The 27,576-nt window shown below is 37.8% G+C and overlaps 1 protein-coding gene across 6 annotated transcripts in view; it reads left to right on the top strand.

Annotated features, from left to right (window-relative positions):
• Positions 1-27,576, top strand: part of RAPGEF2 (Rap guanine nucleotide exchange factor 2) — a 299,942-nt gene that overhangs the window by 101,543 nt on the left and 170,823 nt on the right. For all 6 annotated transcript variants that reach the window (XM_053583632.1, XM_053583658.1, XM_053583668.1 and 3 more), the window contains exons 2-3: positions 10,707-10,777; positions 17,532-17,588. In XM_053583632.1, the coding sequence (XP_053439607.1) occupies positions 10,707-10,777; positions 17,532-17,588 (128 nt within the window). The remainder of the gene's footprint in view (positions 1-10,706; positions 10,778-17,531; positions 17,589-27,576) is intronic.

Raw genomic sequence — 27,576 nt, forward strand, 5'->3', positions numbered from 1 at the left:
GGCGCCTGTAGTCCCAGCTACTTGGGAGGCTGAGGCAGGAGAATCGCTTAAGCCCAGGAGTTGGAGGTTGCTGTGAGCTGGGTGACGCCACGGCACTCTACCGAGGGCCATAAAGTGAGACTCTGTCTCTACAAAAAAAAAAAAAAAAAAAAAAAAGAAAGCCAAATTCTCATTAATTAGGACCTTTTTTTTCCTTTTTTTGGCTTTTCCTACTGCAAATAGAACATTATGACTGTAGTCTGACTGCTTCTAAAGAAAGGATTTATTAGCTTTAGGAATGCTCATTTTGTTATCTGGATGTTGGAAAAGGTTGTTTCTGCTTTCTTATTTGTATTGAATGTATAAGGCTTTATTTTTACATTTTAATCTTCAGATTTTTAAAGATGTCTCAAAAATACCAGCCTACAGATGAATAAATTGAAAGGTCATCAGTTTACTTAAAATTTGACCACTGGAGGGTGACATTTTAAATTTCTAATATTGATAAATTTTAAATTGGGATGATTTAAAATTAAAAATCAGGTCTTCCCTTGCCCCTTAGAACATATCGTAATATTGTTCTAAGGACTATAGTATGTGCTTTTTTGTATGTATTGACAAGCTGATCCAAAAATTTAGAATCACAAATGCAAGGCACACTAAATGCCAGGTAATCTTGAAAAAGGTAGAACAAGGGTAGAATGCTTATACTTCTTGATTTTAAAACTTATGCATGAAGCTGCATAATCAGGATGAAGGAGAATTGAGAGTCAGGAGAGAAACCCTGTGTTTATGCTCCGTTGATTCTTTTTCAACCAGCATACCAATACCATTAAATGGGTACGAGAATAATCTTATCCACATGCAAAAGGATATATCCACACCATGTATGAAAATTAGATCAAAGTAGAGCACAGACCTAAATGTGAGAGCCAAGACTATAGAATTCTGAGAAGGAAATTTAACAGTAAATCTTCATAATCTTGTATTATGTAACTGGTTTCTTAAATATGACTCTAAAAGCATGTGTGACTGTCTCTCATCTTCTAAGTTCTTGCTTCTATAATGTTTCTTTTAGACTTCCCCCTCCTTTCCAGAAATTTTATTTTCTTATTTTATTTTATTTTATTTTATTATTTTTGAGACAGAGTCTCAAAAAGAAAGAATAAATTGGATTGCATCAAAATTAAAACTTTGTACTTCAAAAGGACACCATCAAGCAAATAAAAAGATAGTACAGAAAATGGGGTGAAATATTTGCAAGTTATATATATCTTCTATCCGGAGGATATGAAGGCTCTTACAATGGGAGGTGACCTAATAAAAGCATGAATGAAGAATTTGAACAGGCATTTATTTGTCTGAAGAAGTCACATAAATGGCTAAAAAGCACCTGAAAAGACGCTCAGTGTCCGTAGTTGTTAGGGAAATGCAAATCAAAACCTCAATGAGATAACACTTCACACCTAGTGAGATGGTTAAAACAAATAACGAGTGTTGGCAAGGGCATAGAGAAATGGAATCTTTGTACATTGCTGATGTGATTATAAAATCATGCAACTACTTAGAAAAGCAGTTTGGCAGATTCTTAAAGAGTTAAGCATAGGTTACCATGTGAACCAGCAATTTCACTGGGAGGTATACACCTGTGAGAATTGAAAGTGGTGTTCAAACAAAAACTGATACACCAGAGTTCATAGCTGCATTTTTCATAATAGTCAAAAATGGGAAAAACCCATATGTCCACCAGTTGGTAAATGGGTACACAAAATACGATACATGTCTACAATGAAATAATATTTGGCAATAATAAGGAAAGTAGTGATTTATACTACAACAAGGATCAACCTTGAGAACATTATGCTAAGTAAAAGAACCAGTCCTCTGCCGGGCGCGGTGGCTCATGTCTGTAATCCTAGCATTCTGGGAGGCTGAGATGGGTGGGTCTTTTGACCTCAGGAGTTTCAAACCAGCCCAAGTAGGAGTGAGACCCTGTCTCTGAAAATAGCCAGCCATTGTGACAGGCGCCTGTAGTTCCAGCTTCTGGGGAAGCTGAGGGAAGAGGATCACTTGAGCCTAGGAGTTTGAGGTTGCTGTGAGCTATGATGCTACAGCACTCTACCAAGGGTGACAAAGTGAGACTCTGTCTCAAGGAAAAAAAAAGGCAGTCCTCAAAGGTCATATATTCCACTGTGAAATTTTTATCGTGAAAATTTCAGACTAAGCAAATCCACAGAAACAAAGTAGATTAGTGGTTGCTGGGAGCTTGGGGTAAGGAGGAATGGAGAGGGGTTGCTAATGGGTATGGAGTTGTTATTTGAGATGGTGGAAACGCTCTGAAATTAGTGGATCATGCAGCACAAACCAATGAAGTGTGAACAAGGATAAATTTTATGTTATGTGAAGTATCACTCAGTAAAGCTACTACTTTGAAAAGGAGAGGATTATTTTACAAATTTCTTAAAATTCTCCCATTTTAAGTTTTGATGAAGAGATAGGGGGAAGTAAATGGCCACTCAGATTCTGGTTATCATGAACTATGTGTAATGCTGGTTATACATCAGAGTCTTAAAATATGAATTCCCTGCTGGCTTCTTAAACATGAATATAAATAGGACTTTGAATTTTTACCTGTTCCGAATGTTCATGGGTAGCTTTGGATCTTTTTTCTTATTTACTGCAATGTGAATCTAGAAAAACAAGGCATATTTCCTTTGTTAAAGAAAATATTTGAATGTAAATATTTCATATAAGAAAGATCATTTTGGGGTGGCACCTGTGGCTCAGTGAGTAGGGCGCTGGCCCCATATGCCAGAGGTGGTGGGGTTAAACCCAGCCCCGGCCAAAAACTGCAAAAAAAAAAAGGAAGATCATTTTGGTAAGAATTGAAAAAAATTGAATTCATACTCAATTTTAAGTGTATTCATGAAATAACATGTTAATTTTATACTTACTAAGAAAGTCTGATTTAATAATGGTATCGATAGATATGTATGAAATTAAAAGTTCAGATTTATTATTTTAATGTAAATGGCATAAAATAGGTGATTAAGAAACAACTAATGAGGAATATATGTTCATTAATTTCTCAATTCATTTTGTATTTTCAGTAGGTTTTGTGCATATCCCCAAAGTAGTTATAATGCATCACATTTGTGCAGTTCAGCTTTTCTTTCCTTTCCTTTTCCTTTCCCAGAGCCTCAAATCGTACAGTCACCCTGGGTAGAGTGCTGTAGCCTCACAGCTCACAGGAACCTCCAACTCCTGGGCTTAAGCCTCTCTTGCCTCAGCCTCCCAAGTAGCTGGGATTACAGGCACCTGCCACAACGCCCGGCTATTTTTTGTTGTAGTTGTCATTGTTGTTTTAGGTGGCCTGGGCCAGGTTCAAACCCAGCAGCCTCTGTGTAAATGACTGGCACCATAACCACTGTGCTACAGCCACTGAGCCCGGTTTTGATTTTTAATTAATTAATTTATTTTTGCATCCCCTTTTTTCTTTCTTTCTTTTTTATTAAATCATAGCTGTGTACATTAATGCGATCATGGGATACAATGTGCTGGTTTTATATATAATTAGAAATGTTTTCATCAAACTGGTTAACGTAGTCTTCCCAGCATTTTCTTAGTTATTGTGTTAAGACATTTATATTCTACAACTAGTAAATTTCACATGTATCCTTGTAAGATGCACCATAGGTGTGGGTTTTGATTTTTAAATGTTAAAAAATTATTATTACTATTATTATTTTAGTACTCTTATGTTTTATCAACTTTGGAAGACCAAAGAGCTGGTCAGGCGTCCATTTTCATTTATAATGCTCAGCCCCTTAGTCCCTCGTTATGAACTTGAAGCATGTACCACGGCTAGGCAGACGCACATACATTAACTCAGCAGATCAGATCCTTATTGAGCATTGTGTCCGGCATTGTGCTAATTATTGAACCCATGTCGATCTACTTTCCTGAGCCTTCCTTAGCTCCCAGCCCATGCATTCCTGATGTTTGCCAGCTCTAGCAAGGTGCCTAGCTCAAGGGCACAGGGAATGGTGAGGGGTCAGATCTGAGAAGGCAAAGAAGAGAACTAACTATGCATCCTGTAACTATACCTCAGTCACACAGAATTTATGGCACAGAAGGCAGCAGAAGGGCAAAGTTTCTTCTGGTATGTATTTAGTTATGCCTTCCTAGAATGATGTCTGTAGCAGAGAACTCATCTAGCCATACGGTGTCTCTGAAATTACAAGATGAATGACTAGAAAGCAAAATTAGTTGAATAATTTAGACAAATGTTTTAGAAACTATTTGGGTGTAAAGGGGCACTTGTAGCAGAGTCATGAAGGCAGATCCCTTTCTGGAGTGTGTCTTCATTCAGGGATAAAATACCATTTAACATCCTGATGTTACTTTATTTTCAGTTTTTAAATCAAGATGGATTGTTTTCCCCAGTAGATTCTTTTTTAAAATTTCAGATTAATGTGGGGGTACAAATAATTAGATTCCATAGTTTGCGCCTGTCAGATTAATATCTGATTAGAAGGTGTTTGTGCGCATATATACTATGCAATGTACCTTTGGGCGGTAATTTACCCAATCCCTTCCTTTGCCGACCTCTTCTCTCTTCCTCTTTATCTCCTTCTCCCCTCCCCTTCTCCCTTGCTGGAACTGAATTTCATTGAGTTTTTCTCTCATGTGAACATGGGTTAATCTACTTGTTCCAATTTGATACTGGGTACATGGGGTGTTTGCTTTTCTATCCTTGTGATACTCCACTTAGAAGAATGATCTCCATGTTGTTGCAAAAGTTGCACAATCTCCCTATTTTTAATGGCTGAAAAAAAATTTTTTATTCCATATATCACAATTTATTAATCCATCCCTGTGTTGAAGGGCTTTTGGGTTGTTTCCACATCGTTGTGATTATAAATTGTGCTGCTGTAATAAACATTTGAGTGCAAGTGTCTTTATGATAGAATGTATTTCTTTCCTTTGGGTAAATACTTAGTAATGGAATTATAGGATCAAACGGTAGGTCTACCCTTATTTTTTTGAGGAATTTCCATACTGCTTTCTGTAGAGCAGGTGTTCTCAAACTTTTTAAACAGGGGGCCAGTTCACTGTCCCTCAGACCTTTGGAGGGCTGGACTATAGTTAAAAAAACAAACAAACTATGAACAAATTCCTATGCACACTACACATATCTTATTTTGAAGTCAAAAAACAAAACGGGAACAAATACAATCACACCGCCTCATGTGGCCCGCAGGCCGCAGTTTGAGGACCTCTGCTGTGGAGGTTCCACTGGAGGTCCCACCACCAGTGTAAAAGTGTTCCTTTCTCTCTGTAGCACAGCATCCATTGTTTATGATATGAGCCACACTCTCTGGGTTAGGTGATATGTCAGTGTGGTTTTGATTTGCATTTCTTGGATGATTAGGGACAATGGCCTTTTATTCATGAGTTTTTTGGCCATTAGTGGATCACCACAGGAAAAGTTTCTGTTCATGTCTTTTGCCCAGTTTTTAATGAGGTTGTTTGATCTTATTGATTTGCTTGAGTTCTTTGTAGATTCTGGTTATCAGCCCTTTGTTGGATGGGTAGCATGCAGATAGATTCTCCCATTCTGTAGGCTGTCTTTTGTTTGTTGATTGTATCTTTTGCTGTGCAGAAGCTTTTTAACTTGATCAGGTCCCATTTACTTAGCTTTGTTGTTGATGTGATTGCCAGTGGGGTCTTCTTCATAAGTTGTTTCCTAGGCTGATAAAGTCAAGATTTTCCCCGTATTTTCTTCTAGGGTTCTTGCAGTCTCATGCCTTAGATTTGAATCTTTTATCCAACATGAGTTAATTTTTGTAAATGGTAAATGGTGAGGGTCCAGTTTCAGTCTCTTACATGTGACTAATCTGTTCTCCCAGCACCATGTATTATTAAATAGGGATTCTTTTCCCCAGGACATGCTTTTGTTTGCTCATCAAAGATAAGATGGCAAGATGAAGCTAGTTTCATCTCTAGATCATCTGTTCTGTTCCATAGGTCTGTGTTTCTGTTTCATGCCAATACCATGCTGTTTTGATCACTGCAGAATTATAGTATGTAGGTGATGCCTCCCATATGTTCTTACTTCATAGAGTCGTGTTGGCTATTTGGCGTCCCCCCCACCCCCCAGATTGTATATGAATTGTTGAATTATTTTTTCAAATTTTGCAAAGTATGATGTTGGTAATTTAATGGGAATTGCATTGAATCTTTAGATCACTTTAGATAGTATAGACATGTCAATGATGCTTTCGAGCCAGGAGCATGATGTGTTCTTCCATTGGTTAACATCCGCTGCAATTTCTTTTGTCCGTGTTTTGTAGTTCTCTCTATAGAGATCCTTCACAACCTTTGTTAGGTATATTCTAAGTTATTTTATTTTTGTTGATGCTACAATGAAAGGTATCTTGATTTGATTCTCAGTTTGACTGCTGTTGTTGTTTATGAAGACTACTGATTTGTGTACATTAATTTTATAACCTGAGACATTGCTGTATTTCTTTATCAATTCCGAGAGTCTTTTGATTGAGTCTTTGGGGTCTTCTAGGTATAAGCTCATGTCATCTGCAGAGAGCAATAGTTTGACCTCCTTTGTTCCCATTTGGATCTCCCTTTTATCCTTTTGTCTGATTGCATTGGCTAGGACTACCAGCACTGTGTTGAATAGTAGTGGTTATAGAAGCCATCCTTGTCTGGTTCTTGTTCTGTTTTTCTCTGTTTACTATGATGTTGACTATGGGTTTGGGGTAGATGGCTTCTATCAATTTTAGGAATGTCCCATCTATGCCAGTTTTCTTAAGCGCTCTTACCAAAAAAGGGTATTAAATTTTGTCAGATGCTTTTTCTGCATCTATTAAGAGGATCATATAGTTTTGTTTTTACTTTATGTAATGAATTATTGTTTGTAGATTTGCTCATGTCGAAACAACCTTGCATTCCTGGGATGAAACCAACTTGGTTGTGATCAGTTACATTTTTTTGATGTGTATCTGAATTCTGGTTGCTAAGATTTGATCGATTATTTTTGCATCTAAATTCAGTAAATATATTAGTCTGTAGTTTTCCTTTTTTATTGTGTCTTAGTTTTGATATCAGAGTGATGTTTGCTTCATAGAAGGAGTTGGGGAGCATTCCTTCCTTCTCAATGTTATGAAACGGATACTGCAGTATAGGTACAAACTCTTCTTTGAACATTTGGTAGATTTCTGGTGTGAATTCATCTGGCCCAGGACTTTTTTTTTTGGAGAAATGTGTATTATTTCAGTTTCAAAGCTTGATATTGGACTGTTCAAGAGTTCTATTTCTTCCTGGCTTGAGAATAGGGAAGGTAGTGTGATTCCAGGAATTTGTCCACATCCTCCATATTTTCATATTTCTGGGCATAAAGAATTTAGTAATAATCAGTGATATTTTGTATTTATGTAGTGCTTCTTATTATTGCCCTTTTTCATTTTTTGATTGAACTTATTAGAGATCTTTTTGGTTTCTGGTTAATTTGGCTAACAGCTTGTCAATTTTGTTTATCTTTTCAAAGAACCAACTTTTTGTTTTGTGACTCTTCTGAATGGTTCTCTTGTTCTCAATTTATTTCTGATCTGATTTTGGTTATTTTTCTTCTGTTCTTTCTGATTTCTGCTACAGGCATTTAAGGCAATGAATTTCCTTCTCAGGATTGCTTTTGCAGTATCCCACAGGTTTTGGTAATTTGTGGCCTCACTGCCATTTTGTTCAAGGAATGTATTGGCTCTATACCTTAATCTCCTTTTTGACCAAACTATTGCTCAGCAATAGGTTGTTTAGTTTCCATGACTTTGTGTCAGGATAAGAGTTTCTGTTGAATTGATTTCTGCTTTTATTCCATTGTGGTAAGGATGCATGGTGAAATTTCTATTTTTTAAAATTTATAGAGGCTTAATTTGTTACCTAGGCGCATTGATCTTGGAGAATGATCCATATGAGCTTGTGAAAAGAATGTATATTCAGTAGTATTAGGGGAAAATGTTCTATAGGTGTCTGTTAAGCCTATTTGTTCCAGGGCAGTGATTTTTCAATGGGCGTGCCAAGAAAAATTTTAAAGATATATTAATTAAATTATTTTTGAAGTTTAAAGAACAGTAAGTATATATTTTTTAACTCTTTGCTTTTGATCAACGTAATTTAAATGTGCTGTGGAAGCTTAACTAGGTTCAAGAGTGCCAAGAGATAAAAATGGTTGAAAAACACTGTTCTGGAGCCATGTTTAAACCCATAATTTCTTTGTTTACTTTCTGCTTGGAGGATCTGTCTAGTTCTGTCAGTGGGGTGTTGAAGTCCCTGGCTATAATGTTGTTGTTTATCATATGGTTTAGATCAACTAGAATTTGCTTTTATAAATCTGGAAGCGTTTAAGTTGGGTGCATAAATATTTAGAATTAATATGTCTTCTTATTGAATGGTTACCTTAACCAGTATATGATATCCATCTTTGTCTTTTTTTTTACTTTTGTTACTTTAAAGTCAGTTGTATCTGCAGTAATAATTACAACTCCTTTCTTTTGGTTTCTATTTGCATGAAATATTGTATTCCACCCCTTCACCATGAGTCTTGTTTTATCCTTAGGTGTTTGGTATGTTTTCTGAGGACTGTATATAATTGGCTTGTATTTTTTATACCCAATCAGCCAAATTATATCTATTTATTGGGGGGAATTCAAGCTGTTTACATTTATCAAAAGAATTGATAAGTAGGGTAGATTTCTGTTTGTTTTGTTCTGTGGAACTCTTGCTTTGTCAGTTGGGCTGCTGTGGTAGCTAGGCTTTGTCCTTTAGTTTCTAGGTAGTTTTACTTTGCTGGGAGTTCATTGTGTGTGTTCTCTGTGTAGTGCGTGTCTGAGAACTTCCCACAGAGCTCTGATCTAGTAGTGACAAATTTCCTTAATGTTTGCTTGTTGGTAAAAGATTTGATTTCTCCATCAAATATGAACCTTAGTTTTGCAGGATACAGGATCCTAGGCTGGCAGTTGTTTTGTCTGAGAAGATTGAAGGTAGGAGCCCACTCCCTTCTGCTTGTAAAGCTTCTGCTGAGAAATCAGTTGTTGACCTGGCGGATTTACCCTGGTATGTCAGATGATGCTTATGCCTGGCTGCTTGAAGAATTTTCCCTTTCATTTTGGCTTTGGCCAGGTTAATTACAATGTGTCTAGGAGGAAATCTATTTGAATTGAGTTGGTTTGATATCCATCTAGTAGGTATATGCCTGAAACTTTGGTGATGCTTAAAATTTTCAACTATAATACTGTCAACTAGAGCTACCATGCTTTTGGGACTCTCTTCTTTAGGCTTCCCTATAATTCATATGTTTGTTACGTTTCATGTAGTCTCATAACACTCTAAGAGATTGCTCTGCCTTTGCTTTCTTCTGCTTCTTTAACCCTTTCCAATCTAATTTTTCTGCCACGCACATACTCCCCAGCTCTTATTTGTTTTGGGTGGGCCATTTTCCTACAAGCATAATTGCAAAGATATAATACATGATCACCCAGTCATGTTGAAACACATGACCTGCTGAGAGACAGAAAGAGCACAACCTGCACTATCTGTTGGCTAGAATCTATACTAAATGAGGAAGTGCCTCAGACAGGCCCTGACAGCAAAGCAGGTGAACAAACACAACAACAAAAAGTGTCAGACATTTTTTGACATTGGAGCCGAACAGAAAAATCATGTCCTCATCTGACATAGGGATCAGAAAGGGTTAAATGACTGGGTTAGCTCAGGAGCCTCAGGTTTACATTCTGAGATTCTTTCTTCATGGCTTAATCTGTTTTTTTTTTTTTTTTTTTTTTGAGGCAGAGTCTCACTCAGTTGCTGTGGCGTTGAGTGCTGTAATCTCATAGCTCACAGCAACCTTAAACTCCTGGGCTCAAGCAATCCAGTTGCCTCAGCCTCCCGAGTAGCTGGGACTATAGGTGCCCACCACAATTCCTGGCTATGTTTTGGAGATGGAGTCTCACTTTTGCTCAGCCTGGTCTCCGAACTCATGAGCTCAGGCTGTCTACTGGCTCAGAATGCTAGGATTATAAACATGAGCCACCTCGCCAGTGCTGCCTTAATCTGTTGTTGAAACTCTACTTTGTTTTGAAATTCTCTGAATGCCTCTTTTAATTCTTTAAGCTTCATTTTATCCTTTTCAATTTATGTCCAGATTTTTAGTGACTTTTTCTTTAATTTTATTAATTTCTTGGACTTTGTTGTTGTTTTTTTACTTTCTCTTCAATTCCTTTCATCAAATTTGCCATCCATAATTTGAATTCCATTTTTGTCATTTCAACAATTTCTGTAAAGTTGGAATTTTCTGTAGTAACTCCATTGTCATCCCTTGGGGGAGTTGATTTGTTTTGGTTCGTAGTGTTACCAGGGTTCTTTTGCTGGTTTCTCCTCATGTGTAATTTCTTCTTCTGTTTTTTCTTCCTCTCCTTTCTCCTCTCTTTTTCCTTCTCTTTCCTTTTTTTCCTTTAACTCTACGCTACAGGGTTAAGATGACCCTGGGGGGGTGGGGGGGGTGCACAGACTCTTCTGCTGCCATCTCCTGCTCCAAAATAGTATTTTTTAAAAAAGCTTTTCAGAGCTTAATTTGGTCTGTAGATAGTAATAACTTATTTTAGAAACCTCTTTTCCTGACAAGTCTAATAATTCCTATCGTTCTTTTCAAACAGGATCTGGAAATAGTGTATTCCTATTTACATGGTATGGAAGCCTTGTCAAACTTGAGGGAGCATCAACTTAGGTATGTCATTTTAATATTAATTTAATGATAATATAAATTAATAATAATGGAATACTAAAACTTTTTGCTTTTATTAATACTTTTAACAGACAATAATAAATATTGTACATATTTATGGATTCTAGTGGTATATTTCAATATATGTATATAATGTGTGATGATCATAAGGGTAGTTAACATATCACCTCAAACATTTATCATTTCTTTGCATTGGGAGCACTTTTTTAAAAAAATAACAATAACAATGTTTAAGATAAGGATTAGAAACGAGGGAGCACTCTTTTTTAGCTATTTGAAAATATACCATGAACTATTGTTTATAGTCAGCCTGTAATCCTATAGAACACTAGAACTTATTCCTCCTATCTTGAGTGCTAGAATTTTATATGATCATATTTATTGCATTAAGTAGACTGCCTCTTTCTGCGAAATGCATCTTTGTTTTTGTGTGGTCTCCTGATTATAAGTATCTTATCACTTTTGTTTTACAGTGATATAGTAACTTTATGGTTATCCAGTCTTCGTGTTAAAGGATAGAAATGATTTTATGTTAACTAGACTAGGAAATAAAGGACTTCGGGGAGATGAATTACATACAAACACCAACTAGGACATAATTGGAAGGTCTTGTTTCTTCCAGCTCTAGCTGATAGTGATGCCTGTGTTTCCAGTGTTCTGGACTTGTACCTGAGGCCAAATCAGTGAGAACTAAGAATGAGGATAAGTGGTTTGAAGAAAAGGAAAAGAGAAGGTTAATTTGCCGGTGAATGAGGACGGTGGCAGGCTAGCATCTCAAAATACCACCATACTGCCTTTCAGCAGAAATACAGGGCCTTTAAAAGGGGGGTTTTTGGCAATTGGGCTCAGGTTTGTGTGACCAGTGTCTCACGTTGTGGCTTTGAGCTATTGTTCAGTTATAGCTGGTGGCTTCAGTAGACCTTATCTCCAGTGAAGGTTGTCTCATGACTTTTGTCAATTCTGTTACACTGTCTCCTGTGATTTAAGATGCTAGAAAACAAATAGCAAAGAACATTTTCCTGCCTCTTTGATTACTGGCCTTGGGCAGAAATGCAGGTTTTAATTCACCCAAAGGGTGGGGGTTTTAAAGAGACAAATCATAAAACATTTTGCCCTTTTCAGATCTTTACCTGTTACACCAGCAGTTTTTAATTATGAGAGGAGTACTTTTTCTATATATTTTTCCCCTTTGCTCTTTAAACACTAATTAATTTGCGATCATGTCAATTTCATATTTAGTTGTTAATTAAAAAAAGTATCAAGAGGATTGAATACTTCTAAAATTAAAATTTTAATGAAAATCATTTAAATTAGATTGTAGATTGTTTAAAAATTCAGTTAAGTTTTATTTGAAAGGGAAATACCATTGGGATTAGGGTTCAAATTAGAGCAGGAATAATTTTTAAACTTTCAATTTATGTTTTGTGACCACAGCTTTCCCAAGAAAAAAGTTGTAGTAGCATTTGTTGATTTAATCTAATGTAGTTAATCCCTAATGCAAATACCATTAATGTGAATACAAATGGCATATTCCCCTGTGCCCATAAAACCACACACACGTAATATTTTGATATATTGATCAATTATGTGTGTTCACAGTGTGTGTGGTTATAAAATTATTTAGATAACAGGAATTCTATATGCAATAGAATACAGATTTTTAATATTTACAGACATTTTCCTTACAAAAGTAGAAATGATAATACAATGAAGTTTCATATACCTATCAACCAGCTTCAGAATTGTCAACTTTCTGTAGTTTCAAAGGTAATTTTTGGTTAGAAATAATTGATTAATTCAAGGGTACAGTTTTGTCTCTTTAGCCTATACAGATTTGTTTGTTGGCAAGAATTTACAGGGAGTGGTGTTTAAAATGTTTATCTTATTGTGCTTGTGTTGAAAAGTCACATTTATGGATTTAAGTCAATTTAGAACAAGATACCAAATTAAGTATTTTACCAAACAGGTACGCCTCATGACTTGGATAAACTATGTATTACCATTTCTGGGAAAAGTACATTGCCTTTAGATAAATGGTTTTGTTTCAATTTTTATAAATAAAGGTGTTACCCTGGGATTAACAGAGAAGTCAGTTAAGACTCTCACATAATACCATTTTCCAGTTTTCAGGAAAAAAAGGCTCTTAAAGAAGATTGTCAGTCTGTTTATGGGGTATTGAGTAGTAGAGCAATTTTAGCATTCTTCCATAAGGGAGGGGAAGAGGATTTTGTTTATTTAAAACCTTTGCATCCTTGCAGTGTTGTAGACCAGTTAAGATAGATGTCACCATTTTGCTGTAAGATCACACATTCTGTGCAATGTAAAAGGTTTTTTTTGTTTGTTTGCAGAGTAGGAATTTTTTGTTTAATTTTTTTTATTTTTACATATACATGTATTTATTAGGTTTCTATTTTTTGCCTTCACAAAATTATAAAGAGGCTTAAAATTTAATAACAATAACAATGTTTAAGATAAGAACTAGAAACAAAAACCTCATAAAGAATGAACGAACATAAATACATTCAGAAAAGAAATCAGAGAATTGCTGCTTCGAAATATTAAGCAGTAATAATAATGCAAAGAAAGTAACATTCACATTGTCAAATAAGAGTATGTCTATTATAGAATGCTTTGACTCAGATTCAGTTTGGAGTCATCAGTTAACTTCTTATTTTTTTTTAAGTCTCAAAAAGTAGACAACTAATATTTATAAATAAAAGTAAAAGATAATTTCAAAAAACAGATCATGCCAAATCTTATAGACAATAGAAAAAGAAGAAATACTTCAAAATCATTCTACTTGATCTGGATACACCTGATATTAAAGTTGGAGAGAATATATTATTATAAAGGAGAAGTTAGAAACACATTTCACTTATAAACGAGGATGGCATATCCCAAACAACATATTAAGAAGTTGCATTAAAAGTTTTCAGATCTTCACTTAAAACTATATTTTTTTAAAATAATTTTAACTATTTTTCTGCTGTTTCCCCTTTAATTCGTACAGAATACTATCAGTGTATTTGCCTAAGTAGGAAGAGAATGCTGTAGTTTGCAGCAGAAACAGAAATCTGTAAAAAATAAAGTAACTATTTGGAGCTATTTAGTGTGGAAAGAAGAGCATGGTGAAATAATATGTATTTTCTTTAGCATTCTGGATGAGTGTAATTGTTATTTTATTAAAGGGCACACCATTATTTTATTTATTTATTCATTTATTTATTTATTTATTTGAAACAGAGTCTCAAGCTGTTGCCCTGGGTGAAGTGCTGTGGCATCACAGCTCATAATAACCTCAAACTCTCGGGCTTAAGCAATTCTCTTGCCTGAGCCTCCCAAGTAGCTGGGACTACAGGCGCCCACCACAACGCCCGGCTATTTTTTGGTTGCAGTTGTCACAGTTGCTTAGCAGGCCTGGGCTGGGTTTGAACTCGCCAGCCTTGGTGTATGTGTCTGGCGCCCTGCCGACTGAGCTACAGGCTCTGCCAAGGGTACACCTTTAGGTCATTAAGAAATAACTAAGTTTCTTAATAACTAAACATTATTATACTCTTTAGAAGATAAATATGCTTTTGTTAAAACATTCCCTAACAAAGCTTAGAGACAAAAGCGTTTTGGTACTTATTTCCTTTTTTTATGTCCTCATCACATAATAGACTTTATTGAGATTTTCTGTTATCGCTGGTTACGTTTATTTGTTTTGTCAATGATGGATCAGTATCGTTTAATTCAGACGTTAGTGTGTTTGGTGTGGTAAGAGTGGGTGCTGGACTGTTCTGACTTTGGAGTCAGAAGGAGGTGGCATTTGAGTCAGGGCAGCTGCGTAGACATTTCTGCAGTGTAGAGGTACCTCAGATGCTCTGTTCCAGGAACAGGCTTGGTGCAAGGGAAGGCAGGGACTGTGGTGTAGGTGTAGTAAGGCGTAGTAAGTAATAAGTAACGTAAGGAAGAGTAAGTATAGCAAATAGTATAGGACCTGTGTTCAAAGATAAGGCATTTGGGTTTTCTTCTTTGATTGTAGAGATTAAGAACAGGTGTGAGATGATCTGACTCAGTGTTTGGGAAGATCTCTCTGACAGCTATGTGGAGCATGGAATGGACAGTAGGCATGCCACATAGAAGACTGTACTAAAAAATGCATTAATGTACATAGCTATGATTTAATTAAAAAATTAAGAGAAAAAAAGTTCATCATGGGCTACGTGGCTCATGCTGGATTTTAGCAGGATAGGTGGTGAATGTGGTTAGTTTTAGGAGCTGTATTTTGCAGACAGGTGCTGGAAAAAAGATGAGTACGAAGAAAAGAGAACAGTCAAGGATGATGGCTCCAAGACTCTTTGGATACTAATTTGGGAAAAGCAGATTTTATGCAGAAATTAGGGTTCTGTTTGGGATGTTTGTAAGCATGAGGTGGCTATTATACATTCAGTGGCTGCATTGAGGAGGCATTTAGATGAGAGACTGGGTCATTGCTTTGGAAGTCATTAGTTTAAAGATTAAGTTTAAAATCATAAACTGGGAGAGATTACTTTGGTATAGAAAAGAAGGTTAAGGGGCAGCGCCTGTGGCTTAGTGAGTAGGGCACCAGCCTCATATACCAAGGGGAACGGGTTTGAACCCAGCCTGGGCCAAACTGCAACGAAAAATAGCCGGGCATTGTGGCGGGTGCCTGTAGTCCCAGCTACTTGGGAAGCTAAGGCAAGTGAATCACCTAAGCCCAGGAGCTGGAGGTTGCTGTGAGCTTTGATGCCATGGCACTCTGCTGAGGGTGACAAAATGAAACTCTGTCTCTAAAAAAAAAAAAAAAGAAGAAAGGAAGAAAGAAAAAAGGGCTAAGGACAGAGCCCTGGAGACAACAGCGTTTGGAGATCAGGTAGAGGAATAAGGTGGGGGTGGAGGATCCAAAGGAGACCCAGAAAACGGCTAGTAAGTTAAGTGGGGAAGACTAAGAGGCCAAGGATGGGAAGCCTGCAGAAGGCAGTGAGCGCTGTGAGGAGAAAGGGGTAATCAGATGCTGCTGAGGACAGATAGGATTTAGATACCAAGGGGGGGATGCAAGTTCCTTTTAGATACTTTTCTTTGAAGTTTCAGAGGTCAAATGTTAGAGAGTGGGGAAGAAGGTGAGAAAGTGGAGATGGAGTATATAGAAAACTGTAAAAGGAAGTTTTCTGTAATGGGAAAAGCAAAATGCAGGTAATGCAAGAGGCGCTAGACTGAGATGTATTTCTGTATTAATGAGCTTTGACTCAGTAGAGAGAGAGAGATGGATGGTGATGTGGGAGAAGGAGGTAATCTTGTAGGAATTCAGGGGAAGGAAAGAGATTTAGGATGGGGAAAAAAGAGGCTGAGGCCATGACCCTTCTGTTCTAACAAGACACAAGGCAGAGCCTGTTACTTAATTTAAAGCCAAGTATTTTTAGACTCATCACTCGTGACTATCATCCCTTCCTATGAAGAATTGTGATTCAGCTTATTAAAGAAGAAAGTGTGTTTAATGATGTGTATTTGAGATTTACTGTTGCCTCCTGGAGTGCAGTGAGAGTTAGTTGGAATGTTTGGAGGATAAGATGGGGGATAAGGACCCCTAAAGTAGGCAGGGGGCAGTGGGAAGAAGGATTAAGTGTACCCCAGGGAGCAGTTTCTTGGATTTAGCAAACAGAAGACATGTGGATGTGGGTTGATGTCGGTGTTTTACAGGTGGGAGCATATTAGCCCCCTAGATCAAGGTGGAGGAGCTGTTGAAATAATCAGTTTTACAGCCAGTTTTTTCTGTATACTCATTTTTTTAAGGGCCAAATCATCATTCTCTGATTTGCATCTCTGTCTTTTGGAGAAAATTTAATTGGCTCAATATAATAGGATGTGTCTTGAAGCTGCAGTTGTACTTTAGGTCATTTAAAATATTTAAGCTTTTGTATTTTCTATAATTTTTAGAATTTCACAATTTTTTCCTCCAGGATGAATCACCTGAAATAAATCTTTAAGGTTCTAAAACCTCCATTTAGTATTGGTAATAAAAATACTTAGTTAATAAAAGCCTGCATTTGTCTGAAATTCCATTCTGTTGAGTAATATTAATGTTGCCCTGTAAATGATGTTATCACTTTTTACATTAATAGGTTTTCTTTTCTAAGTTTTAGACTCCTCCTCATTCTCTGTTTACGTTAGGGAACACTAATTTGTCCACATGCCATTCACAAAGTATAAAACACATACACCTCGTTTCCCTGTACAGTGAACACAGGGGAGTTGACATCTTATAAGAGGTTTTCTTCTTTAGCATGTCTTTGCCAGATTTTATTTTGTTTTATTTTATTTATTTTTATTGTTAAATCATAGCTGTGTACATTAAGATGCACCGTAGATGTGGCCCCACCCATTACCCTCCCTCCACCAAACTCCCCCCTTTCCCCTTCCTTGGCCCTTTTCCCATAATCTTGTGCTATAGTTGGGTTATAGCCTTCATGTGAAAGCTATAATTTAGCTTCATAGTAGAGCTGAGTACATTGGATACTTTTTCTTCCATTCCTGAAGATACTTTGCTAGAAGAATTTGTTTTATTTAATTTTGTTAACCTGGGCACCAAAAATGTTCATCTTGAAGATAATAAATGATTGTGACGAGCCATATAAAGTAATCTTTCTGGACAGCACAGCTCATTTAAGTTTTTAAAAACTGTTCGTGTGTTTTTAATGACAGGCGTCAAACTCAACGTCTTTCATCTCTTTTGCAGGTTAATGTGTGAAACTGTGAGATACGAGAGACATGAAGCGAATGAAGTTTTATACTAGTAGGTGTTTCTTTTCCATTTGTACAATGTATATAAAGCAGTGACTTTTTAAATTTCAGATTAATATGAGGGTCCAAATGATGAGGGGACAGTGTTCGCCTTTGTTAGGTAAAGGCCCTGTCGTAGTTGTGTCCCACACCTAGGAGGTGTGGCCCCTGCACCTGAAATTTAAAGGAGTGTTAGAAACAGCTGGGTGAGGTACCATTCACTTATCTCTGCGGTATTTTTCAGCATTAGAAATGTGATAAATTTGGATTGTTTCCTGTCATAAAATGGTTTAGGGTCCTTTCCTGATAAGTTACATTTGTACTCCTTATGTTTGGGTCAGAGATATTATTTTGTGGAGTATTTTGACTTTTTTTTTTTTTTGCAGTTTTTGGCTGGGGCTGGGTTTGAACCCACGACCTCCAGCATATGGGGCCAGCGCCCTACTCCTTTTGAGCCACAGGTGCTGCCCATTATCATTATGAAATGAGAGATAGTATACAGTTTTTCCAACAGAATAAAATTTGTATTTCCACAATTATACTAGATGAAATGTGAAGATAGCAGCATGCAGGCCATATTTTAGTTCATACCTGTATTTCTGAAACAGGAAAATAAAGTTGTCCACATCTCTTTGGGTGTAATTTCATCTCTAAATAATACTGATACTCCTTTCAAGATGTGCAGCGTATTCCTTAACAGTGACTTTTTAAGAAGGTGATAAATATACAGTAGACAAATACTGGCATATTAAAGATATCTATGATGTCCTAGCCATAAATTATTTTATTTATTTATTTTTTGAGACAGAGTTTCACTATGTTGCCCTTTGTAGAGTGCTGTGGCGTCATAGCTCACAGCAACGTCAGACTCCTGGGCTCAAATGATTCTCTTGCCCCAGCTTCCCAAGGGAGTATAGGTGCCCGCCACGACACCTGGCTATTTTTAGAGGCAAGGCTCTCTCTCTAGCTCAGGCTGATCTCGAACTCATGAGCTCAGGTGATCTGCCCGCCTTGGCCTCCTAGAGTACTGGGATTCCAAGTGTGAGCTGCCATGTTTGCCATGACTATTCTGTCGACTTTTCCTCCTGTTTCTCAAAGCGCTTTTTAAATAATTACTACCTTCCAGGCATATTATAGGGAATATTTGTTGAAACAAAAAAACCCATAGTTTCTACTCTTAAGGAATCTGTAATCTGTGGAGGGAGGTAGAACTAGAATATAAAGGGAAAACAACAATAACAAAAACTAAGAAACCAAAATAGCTGTGTGCGGAGTGTTGAGACCTGTGTGGGGCCCCTTGAGGAAAGTGGGGAGAGCCTCAGAGAAGGGGCCCTTTGACCTGGGTCTCAAAAGTGTGTCCAGGAGTCTAGAGAGGCTTTTGGCAGAAAAGGGACACAGGTGAAGGGGTGTGGCCTGATGTGAGGTGAGGGGCAATGGATCAAGAGAAGAGACAGGCCACAGTCGCATGTGCTTGTGAGATTGTGTTGTTTAAAAAAGAGGCCCCATTCTTCATGCAACTAGACATGAGTTTTTTCAAAACCTCCTGCATAACATTTATGTTATGGAAAATTACGCTCACAATTGTGGACTCCCAAATACTCATTACCCGACATGGTGAAATCACTGCCAGCTGTTGCATCTTCACTCTCCCTCTTCTGACTCCAACTGGATTATTTTGAAGTACATCCCAGACATCATATCAAGTCATCCATAATTATTTATTACCATGTCTTAACATGTAACTCTTTGATAACATAAAAATATTCAAGTTTTTTGTCTCAGAATTTTTTTTGCAGCTTATTTCATTTGAGATCTAAATAACGCCCATCTATTGTGATTGTTGCTGTATTTGTTAAGGACCTTTCTTTCTCTTTTTTTTTTTTTTTTGAGATAGAGTCTTGCTCTGTCACCCTGGTAGAGTGCTGTGGCATCATAGCTCACAGTAACGTCTAACTCCTAGGCTCAAGATCCTCTTGTCTCATCCTCCTGAGTAGCTCGGACTACAGGCCCTTGTCACAACACCCAGCTAGTTTTTTCTATTTTTAATAGAGACGGGGTCTCACTCTTGCTCAGGCTGGTGTCAAACTCCTAAGCTCAAGCAATCCACCTGCCTCAGCTGCCCAGAGTGGTAGGATTACAGGCGAGAGCCACCGCACCTGCCTCTGGGGGCTAGTTTTCAAGCAGCAAAATGATGTGATCAAATGCCTCCCACCCCTACTATCTTGAAGATACTTCCCGCGGCTGTATGAAAATTCAGAGGATGGGCTGGACAGAGTGGCTGGGCAGGGAGCCTGCAGAAATGGCCCAGCAGTCTGTGGTGGGGGGCATCTGAACTGAGGCAGAGGCTGAGGGAGCAAGGCAGTCAGGATGGATTTTAGAGGAAGATGGAGGTGGATAGGAACTGGGATGGTTCTTAAGTTGTAACTTACGAAACTGTGTTCAGCAGGCAGCTGTGAATATCCATTGATAGAGTCTAAAAGAACATACATCAAACATAAAAACAGTAAATAGCCAAGGCACAATTGGTAATGAGAAAACTAAAAACAGAGGCAAATGTCCGTATTCTTGAAGAAATGAAGTGTAAATAACTTAAAATATTTTAAGTGTTTGTGTCTTTTAGGAGTGGTCAGAAGCTATCAATGGAATGGATGTACAAAAATCAGGGGTGGAAACTCTGATGGCTATTATTGATGTTTATCAAAGCAGTCTAGTGGCAATAAGCCTCAACCTCCTGTTATTTTGTTCTTCCATCTGAAACATGGTCTGGGCAGTGTTGAGGATGATGAAGTGACACCAGACATTTAGCAAGCAGTTTCTGTGTCCCAGGTACGCTGATAAGTGCTTTGTGTGCATTAATTTACTTACCCCTCCCAGATATCTTGTGAGATAGCTGTTATCCTTACAGCCCAGTTTTCCACATGGAGGAACTGAGGCTTTGAGAAGATAAGGAACTTGCCCAGGATAAGGACCTATCTGAAGTGGGACCTGGATTTGAACCTGGATGTTTTGATTCTGCAGCCTCAGCTTTTATCCTAGTCACCAGCATTTTCTAGCCCTTTTCATGCCATGGCACTGTAAAAAATGATAATGCTTGCGTCCAGACTGGGACAAACAGTCTCTCCTTACCCTGTCCTCCCCAAGGGGTGATGCTGACAACTGAAACCCCTTAGCAGCTCTGCCTACGTTATCAGGACTCCCTCTCTGTTATTATTTATTGCTCATTATAGATTGCAGTCTTTTTATTTATTGTTATTTATTTATTTATTTTTTGAGACAGATTCTCAAGCTGTTGCCCTGGGTAGAGTGCCGTGGTCGCAGTGCTCACAGCAACCTCAAACTCTTGGGCTTAAGGAATTCTCTTGCCTCAACCTCCCAAGTAGCTGGGACTACAGGCGCCTGCCACAATGCCTAGCTATTTTTGGTTGTAGTTGTCGTTGTTTGGAGTGCCAGGGCTGATTTGAAATGGCCAGCTCTGGTGGATGTGGCTGGTGCCTTAGCCTCTTGAGCTACAGGCACTGAGCCTGACTGCAGTCTTTTTAAACATACCTTTTTTTTTGGGAGATAGAGTCTCATTATGTCACCCTTGGTAGAGTGTGGTTGTGTCACAGTTCATGGCAACTTCAAACTCTTGGCTTTAAGAGATTCTCTTGCCTCAGCCTCCCAAGTAGCTGGGACTACAGGTGCCTGCCACAGCGCCCAGCTATTTTTGTTGTTGTTGTTGTTGTCATTGTTATTTAGCAGGCTCAGGTTGGGTTCGAAACCATGAGCCCTGGTGCACGTGGCCGGTGCCCTAACCACAGAGCTACGGGTGCCTAAGCCTATACCTTTTCTTCTTTTTTTTTAAGTCAGTTTAGACAGTACACATGAACTGTGCTGATAATACAAAGCCATACTTTAGATAATCCTAAATTGAATGCATTTGACTTTGGAGCCAGAGTTCATTTTAGCAGTTGCTCATATTTGGCTAGTTAGAATTAGCCGACAGTGTTTGTAAGTGATGAAAAGTCTGTTCAGTACATTACGATTTCATAAGACCAAAAATTCACAGAGACTAACTGGAGATTCACATAGTCAGCGTTCTAGTATTTGGCCAATCCTGTGATTAGTATAATTGAATTATTTTATTCTGTGATGCTTGAGTAGACGTGCTTCTGCTCTTAACAGTCTATGTGAGCGCTGTCTTGAAAATTAAAGAACACCCACCCCTGTGGTCTATATAAATCTGTGATAACTTAATTAATAGGACTCCGTTTGGGGGTACTGTTATTAAGTGGGGGGGAAATAACATGTTCATTCTTGTTCTCCCTTGAGCTTAAAGAATATACTGTAGTCAGAATATCAAAGACATTTAGACTTTGGTTTTATGACCAAGAGATAAGTAGTCATTTTCCTTATTATGTGTGTGTGCGGGTGACTTCTAAGTGTATGGTTATGTAATTCACCAGGTAAATATAATGCTCTTTTGATCTACTTTTGCACCTCATTTTACTCATCTGTAAGGTAGAAACATAATAGTTCCTACTCTTCGGGGTTGGCGTGAGGATAAATGCAGTAATATGTACAGGTTGCTCAGTACAGTTCACCCCTGGTTAAGTGCACAGAAATGTTACTGCAGGCATCATTGTCACTACCATCTTTGTGTTGATAATTTACATTTTGGTCTCCTGTTTTTTTTTTAGGTGCTTTAAACTTTTGTTAGGAAGGAATACTCCTAACATTCCTTATGTCATTGAGGTGATGTTCTAACTCCCGTGGTGTTCTTGTTTTAATATAAATCAACAAGAAGACAAAAATGCCTTTTTAAATTGTACCGAGATTAGGGGAAGAGTTGTGGTTCTGGTAAAACCGCATTTTTAAAAGTTAGAGTTGTCCATTTAGAATTGAAAAGTATTTGTTTGCATTTGAAAGTTAGATGAAATTATTTGAACTTTAGAGGATGAAAGAGTCTACCGTGTAATTTCTGTCTTCTTTTGTTTATTATCTACTATGTGTTATGTCTTATTCTGTCTTGGGAATAGTAAAGAGGAGAATATAAATTCCTAACCTGAGAGACCTTCATTTATATTTGTCTTTATTTAAAAATTAAGTATAGAATGGGAAACATATATGTAAAACCCTGGGTACATCAGAGTGGCAGCATTACATCAAGTTGCAAAAGACTTGCCAGTTGGGAATTTGTTCTCAAAAATGCTGAGAGTTTGGGGCTACCTCCTAGTACAGCAAAACTGAGTTTTTAGATCTGACCGTCTGCTTTAGTTTTTCCTTAATGGCCAGCCACCCCACTATTTTATTTCAATATGTAATTACATTTAAAGTACTCGAAACTTTTGGATCAGAAATTCAACCGCTGGAAAAAATTTCTAAGTGCACACACACGTATTCAGATTATAAATACATGGAACTCTAGACCTCAATGCCTGTTTTCCACGTACGTCAGACCGAATCCCCGAATCCTTTGGTTTCCGAAAGCGTTTTTGTAGCATGTTGTTAAAGGGTTTATCTCTCTCTATTCCAGGAGAGGAAATTGTTCCTCCATAAAAGCCGCATTGAGCCCTGTTGTGTCTTTTAAAACATTTTCATTTAAATCTGTAAATGTGCAATTTAGAACTGCAAGCCTCAGCGGAGCTCGTGGCTTTTAGCAGCCTGTGCACTTGTTGACTTGCATTTCTGATTTCACAGTGCTGTTCCCGCTGCCCTGCTTGCCTTTCCACACCTACCCCCCCCCCCGACTCTGCCTCACTCTTGCTTTCTGTTCTCACATACCCTAATTTATCTGTATCTGCAGTTGCCTCTTGTCCCACTCCTGCCTCCAGGAGAAAGAGCTGTCTTTGTGCCTGCACGATGCTGTTATTTCTGCTCTCACCTGCATCTTTGTGCACACTGTACGTGAGCCGCGACGTCTTCTGTCTGAGTTTCTTACACTCTCCTGACTCTTCCCACATCCGATTATTGCACTATTTTTTCCCCCTTCTGATGTGGGCAAGATTTTATTTTATTTTACATGACAGTCTTGTTTTTAAGTTACTGTAAAAGCTCATACCTACTACATAGAGGTTGTTTTAATTTTTTTTCCTAAGAAAAAAGATGCTTCAAATCTGCTTTCCTTTTTTACCAGCCAGATGTAACCACTGCTTTGAAGTATCTTTTCCATTCACATTTCCATAATTTTGCTATACGTGAATGGCGAGACCTACTAAGGTTTCATTTATTTGAGAAAAAAAAAATGGTACCTTTAGAGAATTAGCCTTTTTATAGAGTGATAGGACAAGGGTGTTCAGCTGCCAAGCCTGGCACATTGAGACACACACAATCACTGTGTGTGTAAGTGTGAAAACTTAGGCACACGTATACACGCGCTCACACGTATGTATACTTAAGGATTGTTCTATTTATACAGTGATACTTTTAGGCTTCTTGACAATGGTGATATTTTTATATTTACTATTTTTAAATTAAAATGGTTTACTTTTATGTTGAACAGAAGGCTATTTAAAGACATTAAAAATGTAGTTAGTCTGCAAACTCCATGGGGATAGGGACTGTGGTTATGTTTTAAGTTTTCATTTGCCATGCCTAGCACAGAAATTTACATTTGGTCGATTTTCTGTTAGTCTTTGAATTTCTTGTTTCAGAGGCAGGAACTCCTTTGATCTGTAGATAAAGACCCGCATTATGGTCTAGCTTCCTCCTAAAATGGCTGGTTACATGTCTTTAGGTGTTAGATTCTTTGTATCAAATTTCTATGAAACTATCTCAGGAATAAAAACCTATTTAAAGTAGTATATACTAGAAAAATATGGTTTACTTCATAAACTTCCCAATAAACGTGGGTTAGTGCTGCCAGAAACGGTTTTGCAATGTTGTTGCAGTCTCTTGATGTAGAGACGGCATCTTTAGTGGAGTTAGGCAGCTTTGAATATGACTCTATTTCTAAGTATATAGATAACTTGTGTAAGTTATCTTTTTTTTGGTGAGACAGAGTCTTACTCTGTCACCCTGGGCGTCACTGCTGACAGCAACCTCAAATTCCTGGGCTCAAGCCATCCTTCTGCCTCAGCCTCCTGGTAGCTGGGACTACAGGCACTGGCTACACGGCCTGGCTAGTTCTATTTTTAGTAGAGACGGGATCTCACCCTGGTTCAGGCGGGTCTTAAACTTCTGAGCTCAGGGATCCACACTCCTCAGCCTCCTAGAGTGCCCGTGTAAGTTATCTTTAAACTTTCTGAGTCCTGGATTACTCTAGGTGAAGAACAAATTGCTTGTGAAGATGAAATTGTAGTGCATAACATCTAAAAGACAGATTTTCAAAAGAGTAACATTTTTCTAAAAGAGCCAATTTTTCAGATATGAATTCTCTATTAAATTGTTCCTGGAGCCTTGGGATTTATTCCTCTATCCCAAATCATTGATTTGATGTAATACATATGTAATTTATATTGACATTCTTCTTCCATTAAAGAAGTTTATCGAATAACTTAACTTCCAGCACATCATTCTTTGATTGCATTTTTTTCAAGCGAATTCCATCAAAGTAAGCACAACTAATTAACAAGCCTACAGAATTTCTGGTTTTCTTAGTTCTTCAGTAGTTCATATTGTTCACTCTGCTGGTTATGTGATTGTCATGATTTTTTAAAAAAATAGATGTTCACTATGTTCCCCGTATTTTCAATAACAAGCTGAAATATCCTTAACATTTTCATCCATATTTTGGAGTTCTTATTGATGCTACTGACTGACTTACCCTGTTTTTGGTCCCAGGCTCCTATAAATGAGTTGCTGTTGATTGTTGAATAAGGATTTTCTGAAAAACTTAATGTTAAAATGGTGCCTTCCCCCCACCCCTTCAGAGTTTTTAATTATAAAGGAAATAATTTTCTTACAATTTAGAATTTATATATAAAAAAAGCTAAAATTACCCTTCAAAAATGTTGTTTTCGTATAGTGGGAATTTACACATAATTTATATGCTTATATAAGTAATATTATGAATGATGTCATTTTAAAATATTGCTCTTCTGAAGGTGGAAAATGTAAATGCCAACGCCTTTAACTTTTGGTAGAGTCTTTTAAAATATGATATCTCCTTCAGGCCTTAGTAAAAATGGTAGGTATATTTCACATTTCTTTTGGCCTGATGTCATTGTTAGGGCCACTTGGTGCCATTGGGTATACAAAAATAAATAATACAGATTTGTCATTGAGTATTTAGCTTAAAGCCCTATCAGAGAAGCAAAAACACACAAATAACTGTTAGAATTTATGGTAAATCCAGTTATAGAAGTGATGTATTTGCAAAAAAGATTAAAATTATTGTGTATCTGAAAAGTCATCTGTATACTGGAAGGTGACCATTGTCACCCATGGAACACATTCATAGAAAATCATACTGTCCTCAACAGCAGTAGCTATTGTGGTAGAAAGAAGTGGGAAGTGTGTCATCTAGGGCCTCTCAGTATTAAAAGCTGCAGAGCTAAACTGTCTTCTGGACTCCTGTGAAAGGATAGAGGCTAATTTGTTGTAAATAAGTACAGTTATTTTCACTTTTTTTTTTCCTGATCATTTATGGGAAAATGAAAGTCTAAGCTGGTGAAAGACTAGAACAGTATAAAGGAGAAAAATGAGGCCCTCAGCTTCAACAAAGGCTTTGATGAAGAGAGAGTTGGGAGGGGAAACCCGCAGAAAGATAGCCGAGGACAAGAAGACGCTTAGGAAGACTTTGTTTTCTGATTCTACCTTTTGGTTGGATGATGTCGGTGAAATAGCAGACAGGAAAAGGAACAGGTATTCTATTTTTGGTCACTGGGGGCCTTCCTGGATTCCTTGCCCATTGTCTCCAGGTAATTGTCGGAACCTCTGGTAGTCTTCATTTTATTTCCCTCAGTGGTTTTTCAGGTAAAGACGTAGGGCCCGTGGTCCTAGGGGATTTAGATCTTTTTTCCTGGAAGCCAACAGCTTTGTTGTTTGACTGTGGTGCTGTGGGGTGGGTATAATGTGCACTTTCTGAAATAGTTCCCAAGTTGACACTTGATGCTATGTGTGGTTCTCGGCTGAACTAACCCTTCTGTAGTAGCTCTGTCCCTGGCTCTTCCCCATTTCTGGGCATTCCACCCGGCTTGTCTCACCGATTCTCACTCACAAAGCCAGTGCCATCATTTTGCTTCTCTGTGTTTAATGCCCTGTTAGTGCTGCCTGTATGGAGCCTGGAGTGCTGCTTGCTCACTGCCCTGGGCCACCTCTGAGCTGATGCCAGTGCTGTATTTGCTCCTGTAACGTGGGAAGAATCCCTTTCTGTTCTGTATTTTGTCAGGATCATCTGGTAAAGCACTAACGTCTGGTCCTAAATTGTTTGGGTTTTTCATGGGTAGCATTATTTCGGCTTCTGTTTGCCCCCCACTCTCCCAAAAGACAGATATTTGTGTTTGTGACAACTGCTTTGCTGTCTTCCCCCACCCCCCACCAGTCGGTTTTGATCCAACTCTCTACCCTTTTGTAGTCAGCTCCCCATCTTCTTTGTCATAAGCAGAATGGGCTTTTTTATGTCATGTGCTGAAGGGGCTTCACTTAAGTTTTCATACTGTATTAACAGCTAAATAAAGTAGCCTTTCACAAAACTACTTTCTAGTGATTGTCTTTACTGATTGAATCAGTTTTTTTAAAAAAAAATTAACATTTTATTCTTCCAGTCCCCCCCTCAGATTTTCATCGGTCACTTGTACTTGGCTTTCTACTTTGCAGCAAAGGGGAGCTGCACCTCTAGCTCTTTCCCGTGGGGACATCGCCACCTAGTGGATCCCTAGGATATTGCAGAGGCACTGCTTTAAGCCTGTTTTTCCAGTTACTGGGAAATTGAAGGGCACATCTTTGACTTCCAGATATCTAATACCTGATCTCAATTGGTTTCTGTTCAGTTCATTATCTCATTCATTAAGAAAATATCTGAATGCCAATAAATCATTATATAGTGTATATACTGGAGTACTGATGAGTTTATAGGAGTT

Source organism: Nycticebus coucang, chromosome 1 (assembly GCF_027406575.1).
Source record: "Nycticebus coucang isolate mNycCou1 chromosome 1, mNycCou1.pri, whole genome shotgun sequence".
In the NCBI taxonomy this organism is placed as follows: domain Eukaryota; kingdom Metazoa; phylum Chordata; class Mammalia; order Primates; family Lorisidae; genus Nycticebus; species Nycticebus coucang.